The sequence below is a fragment of the Ambystoma mexicanum genome, chromosome 14 (assembly GCF_040938575.1).
Source record: "Ambystoma mexicanum isolate Mex_15411 chromosome 14, UKY_AmexF1_1, whole genome shotgun sequence".
Lineage (NCBI taxonomy): Eukaryota > Metazoa > Chordata > Amphibia > Caudata > Ambystomatidae > Ambystoma > Ambystoma mexicanum.
Genome location: NC_090940.1, coordinates 219,690,391 through 219,709,942, shown reverse-complemented (window position 1 = coordinate 219,709,942; position 19,552 = coordinate 219,690,391). Strand labels below are relative to the sequence as shown.

Here is a 19,552-nt window from a genome sequence, read left to right as displayed (position 1 = left end):
AGATGTATAGCAAAAGTACTTTGGCACATATGATGGGGGTGTAAGAGAAAGTTATGAGATCCTACAGCTGGGTACCACCCCCAGGGGAACTATTGGGTAGCGGCCTCCCCTGCCTGGCATCATGGAGAGGGGCTTCCCCATCTAAAGCAGGGATGACACCATATGATTCATCAAACTACCCATTGACTGCCCATGGACATGCTAAACCCTATGGCCATTCCCTCCTTGTTCCTGCCCTTCCCCGCCCAAAACAGCTCCACATGGGAACTCTTTGAGCTCGCTTTAATCAAGCCTTACCATCAAACCTTTCACTCAAAGTGCCTGCTAGTGTTTTTGTAAAGCAGTCTTCTGAGAGTTAATGTCTTAGCTGGAGTTGTAAATCTGCTACTGGTGTAATAAAAATGTATTACCAGGTCTTCCTTCAGCCACTCGATTTATGAGAGCGCTGTGTGTTCTTCACCAAAGTGCTGTTAAAAACAAACATTGGCAAAGCCAACGGTGTTGGCTTGTGTATTACTATTAGGCATTTACCATGCCTACACAAAGCCCAAACTGTTGGCGTTGCCAATGCTTGTTTTTAAATGTTGGTTTTACTTGAACTTTCGATTGAAAGGCATTGGGCTGGAGAAATATTTTAGACCATCACAGTGAAAAGTTCAAATTTTTAAGAGGAATGAGCCTGGAGTGCTTTTCAGATCCTCTACACGAAAAAGTGGAGGGGGACCCTGGCTGCAATTCTGGCACATGTGCACCTTCATGTTGGACACAAGCACATCAATAGTGAAAGGGAACCCTTGCTAAAAAATAAATGGGACATGTGCACCTCATGTTGGACACAACCACTGCAACAGAGAAATTGAAACCTTGCTGTAATACTGGCACATGTGCACCTCATGTTGGACACAACCACTGCAATAGTGGAGGGGAATCCTGGCTGCAGTACTGGCACATGTGCACCTTTATGTTGGACAGAACCACTGCAATAGTGAAAGGAACCTTCGCTGCAATACTGGCACATGTGCACCTCATGTTAGACACAACCACAGCAATAGTGAAGGGGAACCCTGGCTGCAATACTGGCACATGTGCACCTTATGTTGGACACAAGCACAGCAATAGTGAAAGGGAACCCTTGCTGCAATACTGGCACACGTAAACCTCATGTTGGACACAACCACAGCAATAGTGGAGGGAAACCCTGGCTGCAATACTGACACATGTGCACCTCATGTTGGAAAAAACCACTGCAATAGTGAAAGGGAGCCCTCACTGCAATACTTGCACATGTGCACCTCATGTTGCACACAACAACACCAATAGTGGTTGAGCACCATGTCTGCAATACTGGCACATGTGCACCTCATGTTGGACACAACCAGTGCAATAGTGAAAGGGAACCCTCGCTGCAATACTGGCTCGTATGCACCTCATGTTGGACCGAACAACAGCAATAGTGGAGGGGAATCCTGGCTGCAGTACTGGCACATGTGCACCTTCTTGTTGGACCCAAGCACATCAATAGTGAAAGGGAACCCTTGCTGCAATACTGGCACATGTAAACCTCATATTGGACACAACCACAGCAGTAGTGGAGGGGAACCCTGGCTGCAATACTGGCACATGTGCACCTTATGTTGGACACAAGCACAGCAATAGTGAAAGGGAACGATTGCATGTGGATAGAGCCACATGCACCTCACACATAGGACGGGACACCAGCATTGCAATACTGAAATGTGGCCACCATTGTTGGACTGAGACAAAATCACCTCATGCAGGACACCCGGCTGCAACACTGTAAGACCTGCATCACCGTGTGATGGCCGTCAGTGTGCACGGGATCGGACACCACCAAGGCACACTGAAAGCTGCCATTTGCCACACCTTCACAGGGCAAACCAGTAACACTGCTATACTGAAAGATGTGAAACAAGTGGGCCTCATCCATGACACCGGAATACTGAAAGCTGACCCTCACTGCAAGACTGGCACATATGCACCTCGCAAGACTGGCACATGTGCACCTCGCAAAGGACAACATCGGCCTAACAGTGATCATCACTGCCGGGCTAATACACCCTCATACAGGACATCTGAAGCTCTTTGCACCACTGAAACTATTGCATCTAGCACAGGACAGTGCACTGGAATACTGAAGGATGACCGAGTGCATAGGATGACCATGAGTGCATGCTTGAAACACTCATGTCATCCTTCAGTATTCCAGGCAGTGTACTGGAATACTGAAGGATGGCCATGAGTGCATGCTTGAAAGAAGTAAACCTCACACTGGACAGGACACCATCACTGCACCACTGAAACTATTGCATCTAGCACATGACAGTTCACTGGAATACTGAAGGATGGCCATGAGTGCATGCTTGAAAGAGGTAAACCTCACACTGGACAGGACACCATCACTGCACCACTGAAACTATTGCATCTAGCACAGGACAGTGCACTGGAATACTGAAGGAGGGCCATGGGTGCATGCTTGACAGAAGTAAACCTCACACCGGACAGGACACCATCACTGAACCCCGGAAACTATTGCATCTTGCACAGGACAGTACACCGGAATACTGAAGGATGGCCATGGGTGCATGCTTGACAGATGTAAACCTCACACCGGACAGGACACCATCACTGCACCACTGAAACTATTGCATCTGGCACAGGACAGTACACCGGAATACTGAAGGATGGCCATGGGTGCATGCTTGACAGAAGTAAACCTCACACTGGACAGGACACCATCACTGCACCACTGAAACTATTGCATCTAGCACAGGAATACTGAAGGATGGCCATGATTGCATGCTTGAAAGAAGTAAACCTCACACTGGACATGACACCATCACTGCACCACTGAAACTATTGCATCTTGCACAGGACAGTACACCGGAATACTGAAGGATGGCCATGGGTGCATGCTCGACAGATGTAAACCTCACACCGGACAGGACACCATCACTGCACCACTGAAACTATTGCATCTAGCACAGGACAGTACACCGGAATACTGAAGGATGGCCATGGGTGCATGCTTGACAGAAGTAAACCTCACACTGGACAGGACACCATCACTGCACCACTGAAACTATTACATCTAGCACAGGACAGTGCACTGGAATACTGAAGGATGGCCATGAGTTGAGTGCATGCCTGAAAGAAGAAAAACACTGCAACAATCGAGCTTCCCTCGATGCATTTGCTACCTTGGCTGTAAAGGGATATTTGCTCATGTTATATATGATATGTTATTTATAACGCGCGAAATACCCAGAGGTTTCTAAGCACGCACCCGGGGATCGAACCTGTGGTGCCCCTTGTCTTCTTGCTTCAAAGGCGAGCACGTTGCCCCTGAGCTATCCTCCCGAGATGGGGCTCACATGTCACATCCTTCCAGGATCAGTAATTTTTAAATTGGGCATGCACCTATGTTTCAGCACTTGGAAGCATGAGTACTCCGTCATGAAGCACTGTAGGAAAATTAAATGCAATGAAATTAAATGAAGTGTTTCAGAGCGGAACCAGGCAAAAAGGGAGGGGAACAGGGGAGAAACAAAAACGAAAACAGCAATCTTACTAGGCCCAGTGACATTTAAGAAAGCACATGTGCATGGAATAGGGAAAAGGGGGAAAGTACATGGAAGGGGGGGGAGTGGAAAAGTGCGGAGCAGAGGAGAGAAAACAGAATAAATATGAAATTAAATAAATCATTGTCATTCAGTCCGGAACATTAACATGGCGCCACGTGGGGCCCTAGATCGCAGTGGCAGTATATGAAAGAGCGGAAATCTTATACATGGTATTAATCTGCTCTGCAGCACATACTTTGCTTTGCACCCGCCCGCCAACTATTACTTTGTTGTGAATGAGTGATCTAGCACACCCGCCCGTACCACAGATTGCTTTGGCAACGCAGTGCTGGCATTTATGTGTAGACACACATTTCTGACGTAAGGAATGCAGTTGATTAACCCTTTCTTCTGTAATTTAGCCGGGTGTGAATGCCCCCTCTTTACTTTCCAAGCCTCGCAACGCGCGTGAGGATCTTTGTCGAGCATTCTTCGCTCGCTGTAGGATGGATTGGGACTACACATGTTATGTTAGTATTTTCAGTGGACACCCCACTTTTTCCTTGTGTGACATCCCAAGCTCTTTCTCCTTTCAACGCCCAGTCTAATTCTACTGTGTGACACCCTTTCCCTTTTGCCTTTTAGATGTACACCCTGTTTTTACCTTGGGTCAACTTTTCTATAACCACCTGTCACTGCTGAGGGACCAAGGACAACTCGAAGTCAAAATAGTGTTCTGGTTTCTTTATTGGATGTAACAGAAAAGCAGGGGATTAGGTTTGATTGGCCCCTTCGTGAAGGGCGCAGGTGGGTTGAAATGGGAGCTTTTCTCATGGCCTCAGTCCTTGCACCCCTTCCCGCCGCCCTTACCCCCCAAACAAATCTCACTTGCCAGTAGTAAAACAGTTACTCTCAGGATCTGTTTTTTTTTTCGTTTACAAGCCTCATTTAGCATTTTTAACGTATCCTTGGAATTACAGACAAGCATTTAAGCCAAAGCATAGGAACAGAATAAAAGCAATAATAGAAACAGCAGGAGAGAAGTAACACAGCTCTCCTTTGACCACTGTACATCGGTTCCATGTAATAATGGAATGTACGGGTATCAGGTAATAATGTTCCCATACATAGGGCCTGATTCATGGAAGTGTTTTATAATGGCGCAATCCCATAGGAAAACGTTCCATGAATCAGGCCCATAATGTCGCCGGAAAAGCCATTGGAGACGTTATATATGGGGATGTTCCCTGCTCCCATTGTTAAAAAATATATAAATCGGGGGATGCGGGGGTGTACAGGTATCGGGTAATAATGTTTCTGCAAAAAACATCGACTTTTTTGTCAGGGGACATTTTTGCGGGGACATCATTACCTGATACCTGTACATCCCAGTCTGGAACAGGTGGCCCTAGGTATTACACAGAATGAAAAGGTGTAGGGTCCACATGTGAGAAATCTAGACATGTCTCAAGGGCCTGTCCCCTCTCAACACCCCCGAGGAATGTTGCTTTACATCCTTCACCCTCCCCCAGCCATCAAGGCGCAGGGTCACTTCAGAGCAATGAAAGGGAGCGGCCTGAAGAATACTTGCTCTCTATCTTTCACACAACGAATAAAGTGGGACCACACATCTGTATAATGCTGGAATTTCCGACACCCCCCCAAAACTTTACCCGACAGTAATCATCGCCGGGCCCTTGAAGTCTTTCCACTGGCTTGTAGTAAGTGGGTAATCAGGGATGCTCTCTATCCGGACATGGAGTACCCCCCCAACCCCCCTCAGGGTTTACATTGCCGAGCACCAATATTAATGGCTCTCTGTGGAGGAACCATCCAGTAATGCCCTTGATATGGGATGGAATGTCTTTCCAGAATCTCGCTATCACAGTTCATCCCCACCACATATAGCCTGGATCTCCCACCATAGCACAGCCCCTCCAACACAACGGGGAAAGCCCAGGACCCATGTTGCTTAGTCTTTGGGACATCTGATGCCATTGAAAGCAAATTTTAAATGAGTTTTCCCTAATCGTGACACATCTTGAGGACTTCTGCGCCCTCCTCCAGATGGCTACCCAGCACTCTTGTTCTATTGGCACTCCCAGTTCCTCGCTCTATTTCCATATATAAGCAGATGTATCGAACAGTAGCTTCCCTTGTAGTAGCTGGCAGACCTTAGTTACCCTTTTCTTCTGCGAACCATCCTCGCAAGTCAATTCTAATCCTCTCGGAGCTCGGCGGCCCACCTCTAGGGTCCCTTTGTGTGTGGCCCAATGCCTCAGCTGAATATAATGAAACCATTCACCCTCACCCACCCCAAACTTTGCTTTGCATTCTTTGAAAGTCGGTCTGGTTCCCCAACTATAAAGCCCTAAGAGTCTGCTGTCCGTGCACCTCCCAAGTCTTAACTCCAGTGCAGGCCACAGCCCGGGGAAAAGTCGGCATTATGTAAAACCAGATACAACAGGCCCAGACCTGGGGCACCCCAGTCGTTCACAGGCCCCTGTCCCAGTGTTCAAGTGTTATCTTTGTTGCAGATTGGAGATCCCATTGTACTGCCCTAGCTTTAATATCTAGAAGTGGCAAATGCACCAAAAGTTGGGTTGTAGCTTCCTGTTCAGCATTCTGCCAAATGCCTTTGCCCCCGCTCTGCTCACCAATCAAACAGTTGTGCAATTTTTGCTGCAATGAAGTTATTTTTCGTATCCGGGACACCCAGGCACCCTACACTTGGACTTTACAGCATTATTTTCTTATTTTCCTCTGGATGCACGTGTTTTTCTTCCCCCATGCATACGATACCTCTTGCTGTTCCGACCATTTTAAATCTTCTTCACGTTCACATGCCTTCTACAAGATAGGGATATTTGCGTCATAGATGGATTGAACGGGCCGGGTGGGGGGGGGGGGAGGTATATGAATGCCTAAATAGTCAATGGGATCCTTCGTCCATCAGATCTGGGAAATCTTTTCTGTCTCCCGGGAATCCTATGTGGCAAGAAAAACATTCAAGCCCTGGGATTGGTGCCCACTGATAGCGAAGCCCGGAACCCCCATGAATACGCTGAGAGCCTCCAAGGCAGCTGGCATAGAGGTTGTGTTGCTGCTTAGGATGAGCGCGATATCATGTGCGTATAACGCAATTTTGTGCTGAGATGTGTCACAACGTACTCCCTGAATGGTCTCATCAACCCTAACAGCACATGCCAGCGGCTGGACCGCAAGTGCAAAAATAAGCGGGGATAAAGGGCAAACCTGTTGAGTTCCTCTCTTGATGGCTGTCAGGGAAGAGAACTGTCTGCTTAGTCTAATTTGCGTAGTCGGTATTTGGTTCCTGTTGGATATAGGCCCAATCTATGCAATCAAATGCCTTATGGGCGTAGAGCGCTGCAATACCAAACTGTTGTTTAGTTCTATGGCCCCAATCTATAAAATGAATCTAATGCTGAATGTTAACGTTTGTATCCTGGTGCCTGATGAATCCCATCTGGTCTGGTCCCACTATAATCGGGAGTGTGCGCATCAGTCGTTCCACCAGAATCGTGCCGTAGATTTTTGCGTCGCAATTGTGCATGGCTATCGGCCTGTATACGAGGCCAGGTTTTTGGGATAATTGCCAGGCTTCAGCAATAACATTGTCACAGACACCGCCAGGGATGCTGCGACCCTCCCTGATTCGAGAAACCAGTAGAATAGCATAGTCCTATGCAGGTTGACTGTGTCTCAAAACACCTTATAATAGGCATGGTGAAGACATCAGGGTCTTGGGCCTTGTTTGCTAGGTGAGAATGTACTGCCCATTCCTCCACTTTCTGCGATATTGGAGCTTCCAGCTCCACACTTTCTTCTGTGATCTGAGGAAGCAGGGCATTGACAGGAAACCAACCTGGGCTTCTTCCTCCCTCGTGACATTTTGGAGCAGTCAGCCAGAGTAGGCCTCCACCATATCTAGTTTGGCTTTTTCTTCTTAGTGATCACGCCTATCTACATCGCAAAGGCAAGTGATGAAATTGCAGGTGACTTGTCTAAGTTTAGCCACGAGAAACCGGTTAGCTTTGTTACCCCTCATATAGTATGAGTGTTTCGTTTGTAAAAGGTCCTGGGCAGAGCAATCAGCACACATAGACTCAAGCTGGCTTCAAACTGTCTTCAAGGTTCTGAGTGCCTTCTGCAAGTCTGACTGCATAGCCTCCCATTCCTGGAATGCCACCTCTTTCTCCAAGAGTTCCGTCTCATGTGTCCTCACTTTAACAAAGTCCAGAGTCCTACTTAAGATGTCCCTTCTCACCACTGCCTTTGGAGCATCCGAGACCACAACACAGCTAGTGTCCCCCGTGTCGTTCTCCTCAAAGAACCTGGTCAGTGTTTCCTGAATCGCTGCTCTGATTGCTACATCCCACAGAAGGATATCACCAAATCTGCAAGTAATGCGTACTGGGTCGTGCAGTGGGCTTCCCAAGATGACTGCTTGCACTGGAGCATGATCCAAAAGATATTTTGGCCCTGTTGTAATACAATCTAAACAAGGAACCAGCCTCGAGGGTGCCAAAATCATTTCAATTCTAGAAGATATAAAGAAGTGAGAAACTGGGCTATTCCTTCATGGAGCTATTTACCAATACTGATCTTACACAAATAATGTAACGAAAAGTGATTTATTCTCTATAGGTTGGGTGATCAGCAAGCATCAGTGACCCGGAAATGACACTAGCCCTGGGTCACAAAACTAAGCACAATAACAAAAGGTCCAAAATCTCACAGACCAATTCACTAATTCAAGTTTATTTGTTTTTCAAAGCAACACAGATACTCGGCAAATTCTTGATAAGTAGTCTTTTTACTGGTATACCGATGACGCGTGTTTTTCGGCCTACACATAAAGGTCTTCTTCAAGGCTTAAATTTACCATTGGTCAATAACCAAATACATGCTTACAAAACAGATGAGAATATTTTAAAAAAGAACCATACATATCATACATTACCACAGGATTTAGATCCATATGGACAGGTATACACATATTTTTTTGCATCACCCAAATCATATATCAATTCCCAGTTTGGGTTATAAAAGAAAAAAGGAAAAGACACAAAGGAAATTCCCAAAACCTGATTACTCATATGTGTCAAAATGTTGACGTTAATTACTAAAAAAAATGTCCTATAAAAAGAAAAATACCAACACTGCCTGATCTCTGATCCTTATTACACACCTCATGATTATGCTGGTGAATGCCAATCTCCGCCACCATTCATACATGTCCACCACTAAGGCACCAACCCAAAGGGTAAGGAGTGTACATGGCTGATGCCCACTGCTATCACAGTCATATTATGTTCCCTTTCCCAGAATGACCATTATGTGCATTATTGCAAGTGGGATGTGCTCTCATGCCTATGGATATTAAAAAGATTTGCATAATATACTGTTGGTAAGGTTTGAGAAACAGACCTTGATGGCGTCTTATTTTCGATATTCCAATCAAATAATCTAGATAATGGAGGTCTAGAAGATGATTTATGGGCGTGGGAATAAAAGGTATAGCCCCTTTCCGGCTGATGAAAAAATCACCACAACTCGATCAGGGAGCACTCCATCAGGATGCTAGACAGGGCCTGGAGGTTTCACCTGTCCTCGTGACAGAGCTGGGATGACCTATCCAGCGGCAATTCCCCCCTCCCCCTATAACCGCTTCCCCTTGTTAAAAAAGTATAAAGGATCAGGAGACAAAACGTGCTCATATAATCTGCCCTGAACCAGTAAATAGTGACACTCCAGGTCTCTTAGGATTAGCTCCCTAGTGAACCGCAAATCCCTGTTGATGAGTACGCTATCCCCCTTTTTTTAGAATCCCCAGAGGAGAAACATTTCCGGTTTTAATGTCTAATAACCAGACGCTGGGTATCTTATTGAAGTAGATGAGCCTCCTGTAAGAACACCATTGCAGCATCTAGCTCCCTGGGGCGCCTCTCGATAGGTGTTCTCTTAGTGGGGGCCAGCCTGAGCATGTATGACCACAGAAACTACTCTCCTGTCAACCTCCAACAGAAACTATTTGAACTATGTGAAACCAGTTACCAACAATATCCTCCATACCCTGAATGTAGTCATCTCCCCTCAGTTGAAACTCGGTTGAAACTCGCAGCACGCCCCCTTCCCCACACCCACATCCACACAAGAAAGAGATAAAGATGAAAGAGTGACGAAAAACAGTCGGAAAGTGGAGAGAAACAAGACAGGGAAGAACACAGAAAGAAAAGGAAAAATAGAATGCCCCTCCATAGTCCAGTGAGCCTCAGTGTGTCCCCCCACAGGGAGAACCCCGAGCATCACACAGGCGGGAGGACCAGACCGTTACCCACATATTGGCTCTGAACCAAAAGTCCAAAAGACACAGTAGTTTCGATGGGAACCCTTCAGGTGAGCTTTCTTGCTTGTCGTCTCCTTCTCCTGTCCTGGGAAGTCAGATCACTCTCAGGCCCCGTCTCAGGTTCCAGCTGTTCCTCCACCCCGGATCCCCCCACCCCTCACCGATCACCTACTTGCTCTGGTTTAGAAATCGCTCTCCGCTTACTGTCAAGCTCAAAGTGAATACTAAAGGGGAGCCCCATCTGTATTGGATATTTCGCTCCCAGAGCCAGCCAATCACTCGCTGCACATTTTTCCTTTTCTGAACCGTTAGTTGGGACACGTCCTGAAACAAAGATATGTGAGGTCCCCGGAAGAAAGATCCGAGATGCCTTCCTTGCCACCATCATAACCTTTTCCTTCATGCGAAAGAAGTGGACTCTTGTCGGGACATACGGCTCAGATTCCTGCTTTGCTGAAATGTGTTGTAAATTCGGCGGTGCCGGCTTCTCCTAGGATAGACTTGAAGAGGTCCTGGACATAGGCGTCCAAGTAATGTCCAAGCCCCTCACTTTGACATTATTGCGTGGGATCTGTTCTCTGCGTCTTCCTGTCTATCCAGAATCTTCTGTACAGAGGTCTCCAGCTCTGTGACCCTCGTCTCCGGGACATTTTGTTCAAAGGCCTGCTCACATTGCCTGACCTCCAGCTCTTCTAAATGCTTGTCACACCTTTGCAGGTGGTGGCTAAGCTTTGAAATGATGTGCATCAAGCCTTCTGTACCCCTTTGAACGTCAGCCTTCAATTCCAGGAGCAGCATTTGCAGGTCAGCTCTGGTCACGGAACCCCTGGCACCCCAAGAGCCTCCTGGTGTGTGTGCACCTGAACCACGACGTGCTGGGCTTTCTCTTTGGGCAGGTGCTGCACTTGGCAGTAGGAATTGTATGTCCTCCGCTGAGGAGGCCTTCTGCGTAGGGTGGTGCTTTGCCATGTTGGATTGCTCTGGTGTGCACACCCCCATGAACAGGTCCGCAACACCACAGCATGATTCCAGTCCTGGGGAGCCTCCACTTCAGCCACCTTTCACATAAGCTCTGCTGTCGGGGGACAAGGGGAGGGGGGCAAGCACCCAGTTTGCAACCAAGGCTCTGTCCGGACCCTACAGCTCTATGGCTCCACTCTGTGCCTCACGCCCTTCCAGGGACCAGTGCAAATCCTCCATGCTTAATCCACTCCAACCATGTCACAAAATGCGACAATCACCTGGCCATCATGGGCCAGCATGGTGGGGCTCTCCCAGATCATCCGCTCTGGGTGCTGGCCCCATCTACTACCACCTACTGCCTCACACTGCCATCCCTCTATCCTCTGGACGTGCCCTGCTCCCCCATGCCTGCCAGCCCGTCCCAGTCCTGGGTGTCCACCCCTGGGGTCGCAGTCTCACCCACCAATGCGGGGAGGGCTCCAGCCCTGGCAATGGCATCAACTGCCACCATGCTAGATTAGATTTGGCCCCAGCCATCTACCATCTTGAGGCCTCAGCCTATCGCTGTGCTGCTCGCCTGTCACCGAAAACCCACACCAGTGCTGGCTGTCGCTGAGGTGCTCTGGGGGTCTACCCCTCTGTAGGGATTCGTGAGGGTGAGTAAGGGGGTCAGGGAATAGGGAAAACTGCTCCACGCCACAGAGCTCACGGCTCTTGGGACTGCATCTGTCCACTGCTTGGCCATGCCCTCCTCTTTGGGGGTTTTAATGACCACCTGCACTCATTTCTTGCCACCTTCTAGAGTCTTTCTTGTCTGGTATTGAACATGAAATGATGTCACGGTGACCCAACTGAATTTGTGGAACACCTGCACCATCACTCCTGATGCCTTAGGTCATCTGGATGGGGGTCGGGCCTGTACTCTTTCACTGATGTTGGATCCCTTGATAAACACACTTCCTTCCCTCCTATTCGTGTTATGGCCTTGTCTCAGATAATTAGTCTTGCAAGCTTTTAGAAGCTGCCAGGTCCCCCTTAGCTAATGTATGATTCAGCTTAGGGTTAGGATTCTGGGTACTTCCCCCCCTTTCCTCCCTATTCTCTCCTCCATTGCTTTCCTCTCCTCTTATTCCTTCTCACCTTGCCACTATTAGTCTGTTTTCCTCTTCCTCTCTCTCTCGCTTTTTGTTTCTCCCCTCCTTTACACTTTCTGGCCTCCTCACTGGTCCACGACACAGCCGTTTCCTTCCCCTAAACTCTCTGCCTTTCTCCACTTTCGAACCCTCCAAGCTCCTTTTTACCTTCTTCCTTTACCACATGCTCGTTATCCCCTCCTTTCTCTCTCGTACACACTTTTTCACTCTCTCCCTTCTTCTCTTTATATGTCCTACCTTCTTTCCACCGTTCTCCTTGACCTCCTGCATAGCTTCTTTCTCTCTCTTTTTCCTTTGACGCACTCTCTACTGGCCACCTCCTTCCATCTCATCCTTCTCTTGCTCCCTCTTCCTTTCCCCCCTCTGCATTTGACTCTTCCGTCACATCACGTCTCTGTTTTGTCCTCCATTTTACCTTTCCACGTCTCCCCATGTTTGTTTTTCTCCCACCTCTTTTCCCCTTTTCCCCTTTTCTCCATCTCTACTCTTTTCTCGCCAACTTTTGCTCCTCTTTCTCCTGTCACTGCTCTTCTCTCTCACTCCTTCCCTCTTCTCGCTCTCTCATTCACCTTCCCTTCACCTCTATTTTCCTTCCTCAGAAAACCACCACACTATGAACAGCTGCTCGCTCTCTGTATTCTTGACCCACACACACATAGTCCATCATGATACACTTTTATCCCTACAGAGGGTTGTTGCTGGGCTTCTCTATTGGGCGAGTATGTGGGCGTGGTTGTGGTGTCGGCGTGCTGTGTCATTGGCTGATGCTCGTTTTAACTACAGAAGTGGCGGATGCAAAAGCTCTGGTAGTCTTTCGTGCTTCGTCTCTGCTAGCCAATGAATTAAAACATCTGGCTGCAATCTTTGATTCAGGGGAGGAATCTCAGTATTACTGCGGCTAAGGTCCGGACCCTTCTACTCTCTTCTACGTTGCATTAATTCCAGATCCTATCATTTTAGGGTGTGTACAAATGCGCACACATAGTCCCTCGACCATGATGTGAGCTGTGCTTGTGAGCTGTTTCTTCTTAATAAAGCAGGTCTCGCTGTTGGAGAACCCGCGGACAGCCATGGTGGTGGTTCCGTGCAACACATGCTCCTTGTCTGCCCGTCTGCTATGTGGGCCACCATTCTCCCATATCTGTGTTTTGCCAGTGCTAGTTGGGGACATTCTTGTGGGGGATATCCTCAAGGATAGGGATGGAGTGGGGAGCCTGTGGGATCCTCCATATACCCCCAGACCCCTCAGCTAATTCGTAGCCTTGTGGCTTCCCCCTTCCTTATACAGAGGCGGGCATCACATTACAGGTGGGGTCCCCTGTCCCCAGGGTCACCACATGCTTGTCCACTAGCTTCTTGTTCTTTCTTCTGTGACATATTATGCCTATTGCTTTTTGAGTGGCCAGCCTAGTTCTTCTTTTGGGCACTATCCTATGCCCTTTGCCTTTCAATGGCCTTGCTACCTCTTTTGTGACATCCTATGCCCTTTGCCTTTTCATTGGACACCCTACTTCCTTTTGAGATCTTGTGACATGGCATTCGGCTTTTCAAAGTCCCTCCTACTTCTTTTGTGACATCCTATGCCCTTTGCCTTTTCATTGGCCAGCCTGCTTCTTCCTTTTGAGATAATGTGACATCCTAAGCCCTTCGGCTTTTCAAAGTCCCTCCTATTTCTTTTGTGACATCCTATGCCCTTTTTCCTTTCATTGGCCAACCTACTTCTTCCTTTTGAGACATTGTGACATCCTATGCCCTTTGGCTTTTCAAAGTCCCTCTTATTTCTTTTGTGACATCCTTTGCCCTTTGCCTTTCCGTTGGTCACCCGACTTCTTTTAGAGACATTATGACATCCTATTCCCTTTGCTTTTTCAGTGGCCACCTTAGTTCTTCCTTCTGTACTATCCTACTCCCTTTGCCTTTTCAATGGCCCTGATACTTCTTTAGTGAGATCCTCTTGCCTTTTCATTGGCCCCCCTACTTCTTCCTTTTGAGACATTGTGACATCCCATGCCCTTTGCTTTTTCACTGGCTACCTTAGTTCTTCCTTGTGTACTATCCTACGCCCTTTGCCTTTTTTTCGAAGGCCAACGTGGCTCTAGTCTGACATCTCATGCCCTTTCTCTTTTCGATGGCCACTCTAATTCTTCCTATGCCCTTTGCCGTTTTGATGGCCACCAACGCTCTTTTGTGACATCCTCAACGTTTGTTGTTTCCCAACTTATTTTGAAGGTCCTTAAGGTCTTGGTTAAATCAAAGCTAGGAAGTGGGGTGGATTTATATTGGAATCAATTGGAGGGGATTAACAACTTGGTGATCTTTTTCAGTGATTAATTATAAATGTAGGTTGCCTTGTCTCAATTTTTCTCTGCTATACTTTTACAAACCGTTTCTATGGGCCTCATTACACGTTATGCGGTAAACCATGGTGCTATTAGCACCATGGTTGCCGCCGGTACCATACCGGTACCACCATGGAGAAAAGGGGAATTACCACCCCATTCCAAGGTTGGCGGGCGGTAATTCCCCCTTTCTCCATGGCCCTTCCCCATTTTTGCCCCATAGGGCTCAATGGGAATGGGGAAGGAGCTAATTACGGTACCGCAAATTGCGGTACCGTAATTAGCACCAAGGTCCCTTTGCGGGTCCCAACTTTAACAGCTGGTCTACACCAGCCATTAAGGTCGGGTCCCGCAAAGGGACCTCGTAGTAAGGCAGTAAGGGTTTACCGGTACCGGTGCCCTTACCGGTACCGGTAAACCCTTACCGCCTACCGTGTAATGAGGCCCTATGCTATGGAATCAAACCACTTTCATTCTAATAAGTTAACTGTTCACAGTGGCTGCCCTATTCGTGTACTTTGCTGGGAGATGTGTTTGGATCTTGGGTAGGAGACGCCTCAAAAATCAAGTGGTTAACTGACCTTTGTTATGAGCTTGGTTTTTGCATAATATTAAACTAGGGAAATTGCAGTTTGATCAAAAACGAACTTGTTGTTTGCAAATACGTTGGTGGCCAAGAACATTAACTAATATATTGGGCACCAAGCAGCCTATTGCAATAGCCACCAAAGTTGAATATTGCACTGTCCAACAAACAGACTTATGTGATGGCCAAAACAATAGACTACAGTAATGGCCAAAAAACCTCCTGGATTCACTAACAATAGAGACCTCTGGAATGTCTAACCCAACTGACTACTGTACTGGGCAAAAAAAGACCAACACATACAAAATGTCTAACGAAACAACGGTAGCAGACTTCATTAGCATACCTCTCACCCCAGTGATGCTGCAAAGTGGGCGAAATTAGGTGATTTGTTTTTTTACATCTGAGCACATTGTAGTATGTTGATGGAAATGGAACTTGCTCAGAAAGTAAACTTATCCCAGCTCCGGTGACATCTGCCAAACATGGGTGAGTTTTGTAGTATGCCGCAGGGCCAACACAATCCACAACTGTAATCTCTGGCAAAACTGAGTACTGCTGCAATGGGCATGTCCGAGTACTGTGATGTTCAACAAAGCAGCTGGCAGCGTATTGCAGTGGCCTCAAAACAGACTCTCCTGAGGTCCGGCAAAGCAGATTTATAATGCCCAACACAACAAACGTGTGTAATGGCCAACAGGTGGACTACTGCAATAGCCAAAAAACACCCTACTGTAATGGTCAACAGTACTCGAATACATAACACAACATGCTACTGTAATTGCCAACCCAACACATTACTGCAATCCCCAACACAAATATCTACTGTAATATCCCAGACAAGGCAGCCAATGGCCAACAACTCACTGTTCTGATGACCAACACAACAGACTAATGTCATGGTGAACACAACACACTACTGTAATGCCAAATAACAAACTACTGTAACTTCCCAGGCAAGCAATGGCCAGCACAACACAACTCACTGCTCTGATGACTAACACAACAGACTAGTGTCATGGTGAACACAACACACTACTGTAATGCCCAACACAACAAGCTACTGTAACATCCCAGACAAGACAAGTAATGGCCAACACAACTCACTGCTCTGATGACCAACACAACAGACTAGTGTCATGGTGGACACAATGCATTACTGTAATGCTCAACACAACAAGCTACTGTAACATCCCAGACAAGACAAGTAATGACCAACACAACACAACTCACTGCTCTGATGACCAACACAACAGACTAGTGCCATGGTGAACACAACACACTACGGTAATGCCCAACACAACAGACTACTGTAACATCCCGGGCAAGCAATGGCTAGCACAACACAACTCACTGCTCTGATGACTAACACAACAGACTAGTTTCATGGTGAACACAACACATTACTGTAATGCCCAACACAACAGGCTACAGTAACATCCCAGACAAGTAATGGCCAACACAACACGACTCACTGCTCTGATGACTAACACAACAGACTAGTGCCATGGCGAACACAACACACTACTGTAATGCCCAACACAACAGACTCCTGTAACATCCCAGACAAGACAAGTAATGACCGATACAACACAACTCACTGCTCTGATGACCAACACAACAGACTTGTGCCATGGTGAACACAACACATTACTGTAATGCTCAACACAACAGGCTAATGTAACATCCCAGACAAGTAATGGACAACACAGCACACTCCATAAAGGCCCTAAATCAGACTTCTGAAATCGCCAATTAAAATCTTTCTTTTTGCAGGTGCTCAGATCTTGATTTTGCTTGCCCCATTGCTGCCTTAATTATTTTACTGACAAAAGTTGTGACCCATTCCAGACAATCCTTTCTAACAAGGCTTAATTTCATGCTTCGTCCTCGGGGACTCCTTGCACAAGCTTCTTGAAGCCCCAACCATTGGTGCACTGACACACATATCCACCCTGTGGCTTTCGCAATCGCACACTTAGATGAACCCATTAGGCTGTGTTTGCAATCACTTGGACTGTTTAAGCGTCCGATACACAAGCTGTCCTTATTATTATTATAAAGTTAGCATTTGGCCTTCCTGTATCGCATATGAAATGAGATATAATGGCACCTTTGCCGTTGCCATTCGGGACAGCGCCCGCCCACCAGCTGGTGCCTTAACACGCTGAGCCATCTCTCCTGAATGGAAAGTGAGTTCAGAAACCAGAACTATGTTAGGGATACAGGGATGGTATCAGGTCACCAAGAAATAACCATCTTCTTTCAAGCAATCCGCCTTAATGACTGGCAAAGCTCTGGCAGCAAACCAGGCCTTGGCCATCAATTATTCAAATAGGAGGCGATTGCGGAATTAAAGTGCGTTGTTGACCTGGGCAGCTTGTCAGACCATAGCATTATTTTAAGCTGTCCAATGAAAATGTAATTCACAGGTATGCATTCTAAATGGGAGGGCTATTTAAGGAAGTGAGTCTCCGCCGGTGTTGCGTTTCGCGTCACAGGAGCGCAGCGAGTCGGTCTTGGGGATCATTGCATTGCTGCTTGTTCTCTAACGAGGTTCCACCTTCTCCTCTCTGTAGGTCGCCGACAAAGAGCGCATTGTTGTCTGGGGGAGGGAGGCGGCTTTGCAAGGCCCGAGCCCCTGGCTGGAGGACTCGACATTCAACGGGAGTCGCCTTCTGCAAGGGTTCCTAAAGGTCACTGCTTCCAAAGAAGCTCCAGGAAAGAACAGAACTAAAGCAAGTGAAACCCCCTTCCTTCCTCCATGGAGAAATACGAGAAGATCGGGAAGATCGGCGAAGGGTCGTACGGAGTGGTTTTTAAATGCAGGAATAAAGACACCGGGCAGATAGTGGCCATCAAGAAGTTCTTGGAGTCGGAAGATGATCCGGTGATTAAGAAGATTGCTCTTCGGGAGATCCGGATGCTTAAGGTAAGGACTCTTGTCTTAGTCGACGCATAATTGATGCTTGCGCGACGCCGAGGTCGCCCATTGCATTTATAAACTGTGTGGGAATTTAATGTAAGAGGCACACGGAGGGTGTGACACAGGGCGCACTTGAGAATTGCTTCTCAGCGGCAGCTTCTTGGCTAGAATGAGAACTCACGCAAATCGGCCCAAGAATTGGACACGATGCAGCACAAAGTGATACTTTACTGCAGTCGGTGAACAGGGGAGAAGCAGCTTCCCTTACGGTTAAGAAGCCGCAGACCCGAGGAGTTTTGTTCATCGATCCTACACACCAACTGCATTCGTTTAGGACACCAGGTGAGATTTTTAAGTATGGGTGGGTATTTTACACCATATGTTTGGGAATTGGTAGTACACATGTTTTTTTAGGGACTAAACTAATCATTCCTGCTCCCAACTGAGAGAGGTATTTCTTAGGCCAGTAAAATATAAATGTGAATGCTAAAGCAGATATTAGTGCATGCCTCGTTGCACTTAGTAATTCATGCACCTAAAATGAACAATGTAACCTTGAAGTTCCTCTTTAGATCAGGCATTCATACGGCACCACCGACTCACAAGTATCCATGGACCGATGTGAGTGGAAGCAGAGGATTGGCTCGGATGTGTCCAGCGATTGCCTTTTTTTTGTAAACTTCGAGTATTTTTACTCCCTTATTTTTGACTGTTCTGTGGAGTGAACGTGACTGGTACGCTGCTTATCTGCGTGGCTGGTCATATTAGACCAGAAGCTGTGGGATTCTATTAATGTGAACAAATACTGTTTGGCATGGGCTGCTGTCTTGTCCTATACACCCGGCTTATCTAGACCTTTCCACCTGAGATGTGGCACATATGGGAAGCGAAAGTTGTTCTCCACTGGCATGGTGTGTATAGTTTTCTCAACGGCTGTCAGCAGTACATAACATCAGAGGAGTGGCTGTCCCAATCTCCGCCACCCCGGGGGTCTCCTCCCTGAACCCTTTGAGTTAAGGTGAGATTATAAAATATACATAAAAACAACCAAAGCAAGCGTTGCTAAAGCCAATAGTCTTGGCGTTTGTGGCGGCATGAAGTAGTCATTATCCGTCATGGCACTACCTGGAATAAGATGGCAACAAGCTTGCAAATGGTGTCCGAACCTGGACATTTTATAGCAGTGCGTGGCAAATGCCTATTTAATGCCTAAACAAGAGCTAAAACTGTTGGCTTTGCCAATGCCCGATTTAACAGAATGTTAGTGCAGGAACAGACGCAACCACATACATATTGCTGAAGGCACACTTGGTTAAGACAGTTTGTTACACCAGAAGCTAGTTTGCAGCTGCAATTAGGCTGGGTGTTGTTTTGGGTTGGGAGGAGCAGGTAGTGGGGTGAGAATGGTCATATTGACGACTAGCCTGGCCATGGGCTGTTAATGGCTGGGTAAAAAACAAAAACAACACCCACCGGTTGTGTGTACCTCCTTGCTCGTGTCCCATCTCTCTACTGTCTTAACTTCCCACACCAATAGTTTTGGCTTCTTAGCAGTGCTTTCAGCGCCACCTAATCGGCAAAACCAATACAATATTTTTTAAATTAAAATTAAAAAAAAAAAAAAAAATAAAAA

General features: G+C 47.0%; 1 protein-coding gene across 4 annotated transcripts in view; it reads left to right on the top strand.

Annotated features, from left to right (window-relative positions):
• Positions 1-19,552, top strand: part of CDKL1 (cyclin dependent kinase like 1) — a 1,210,180-nt gene that overhangs the window by 52,693 nt on the left and 1,137,935 nt on the right. For all 4 annotated transcript variants that reach the window (XM_069638983.1, XM_069638981.1, XM_069638982.1 and 1 more), the window contains exon 2: positions 17,573-17,925. In XM_069638983.1, the coding sequence (XP_069495084.1) occupies positions 17,758-17,925 (168 nt within the window). In that variant the 5' untranslated portion in view covers positions 17,573-17,757. The remainder of the gene's footprint in view (positions 1-17,572; positions 17,926-19,552) is intronic.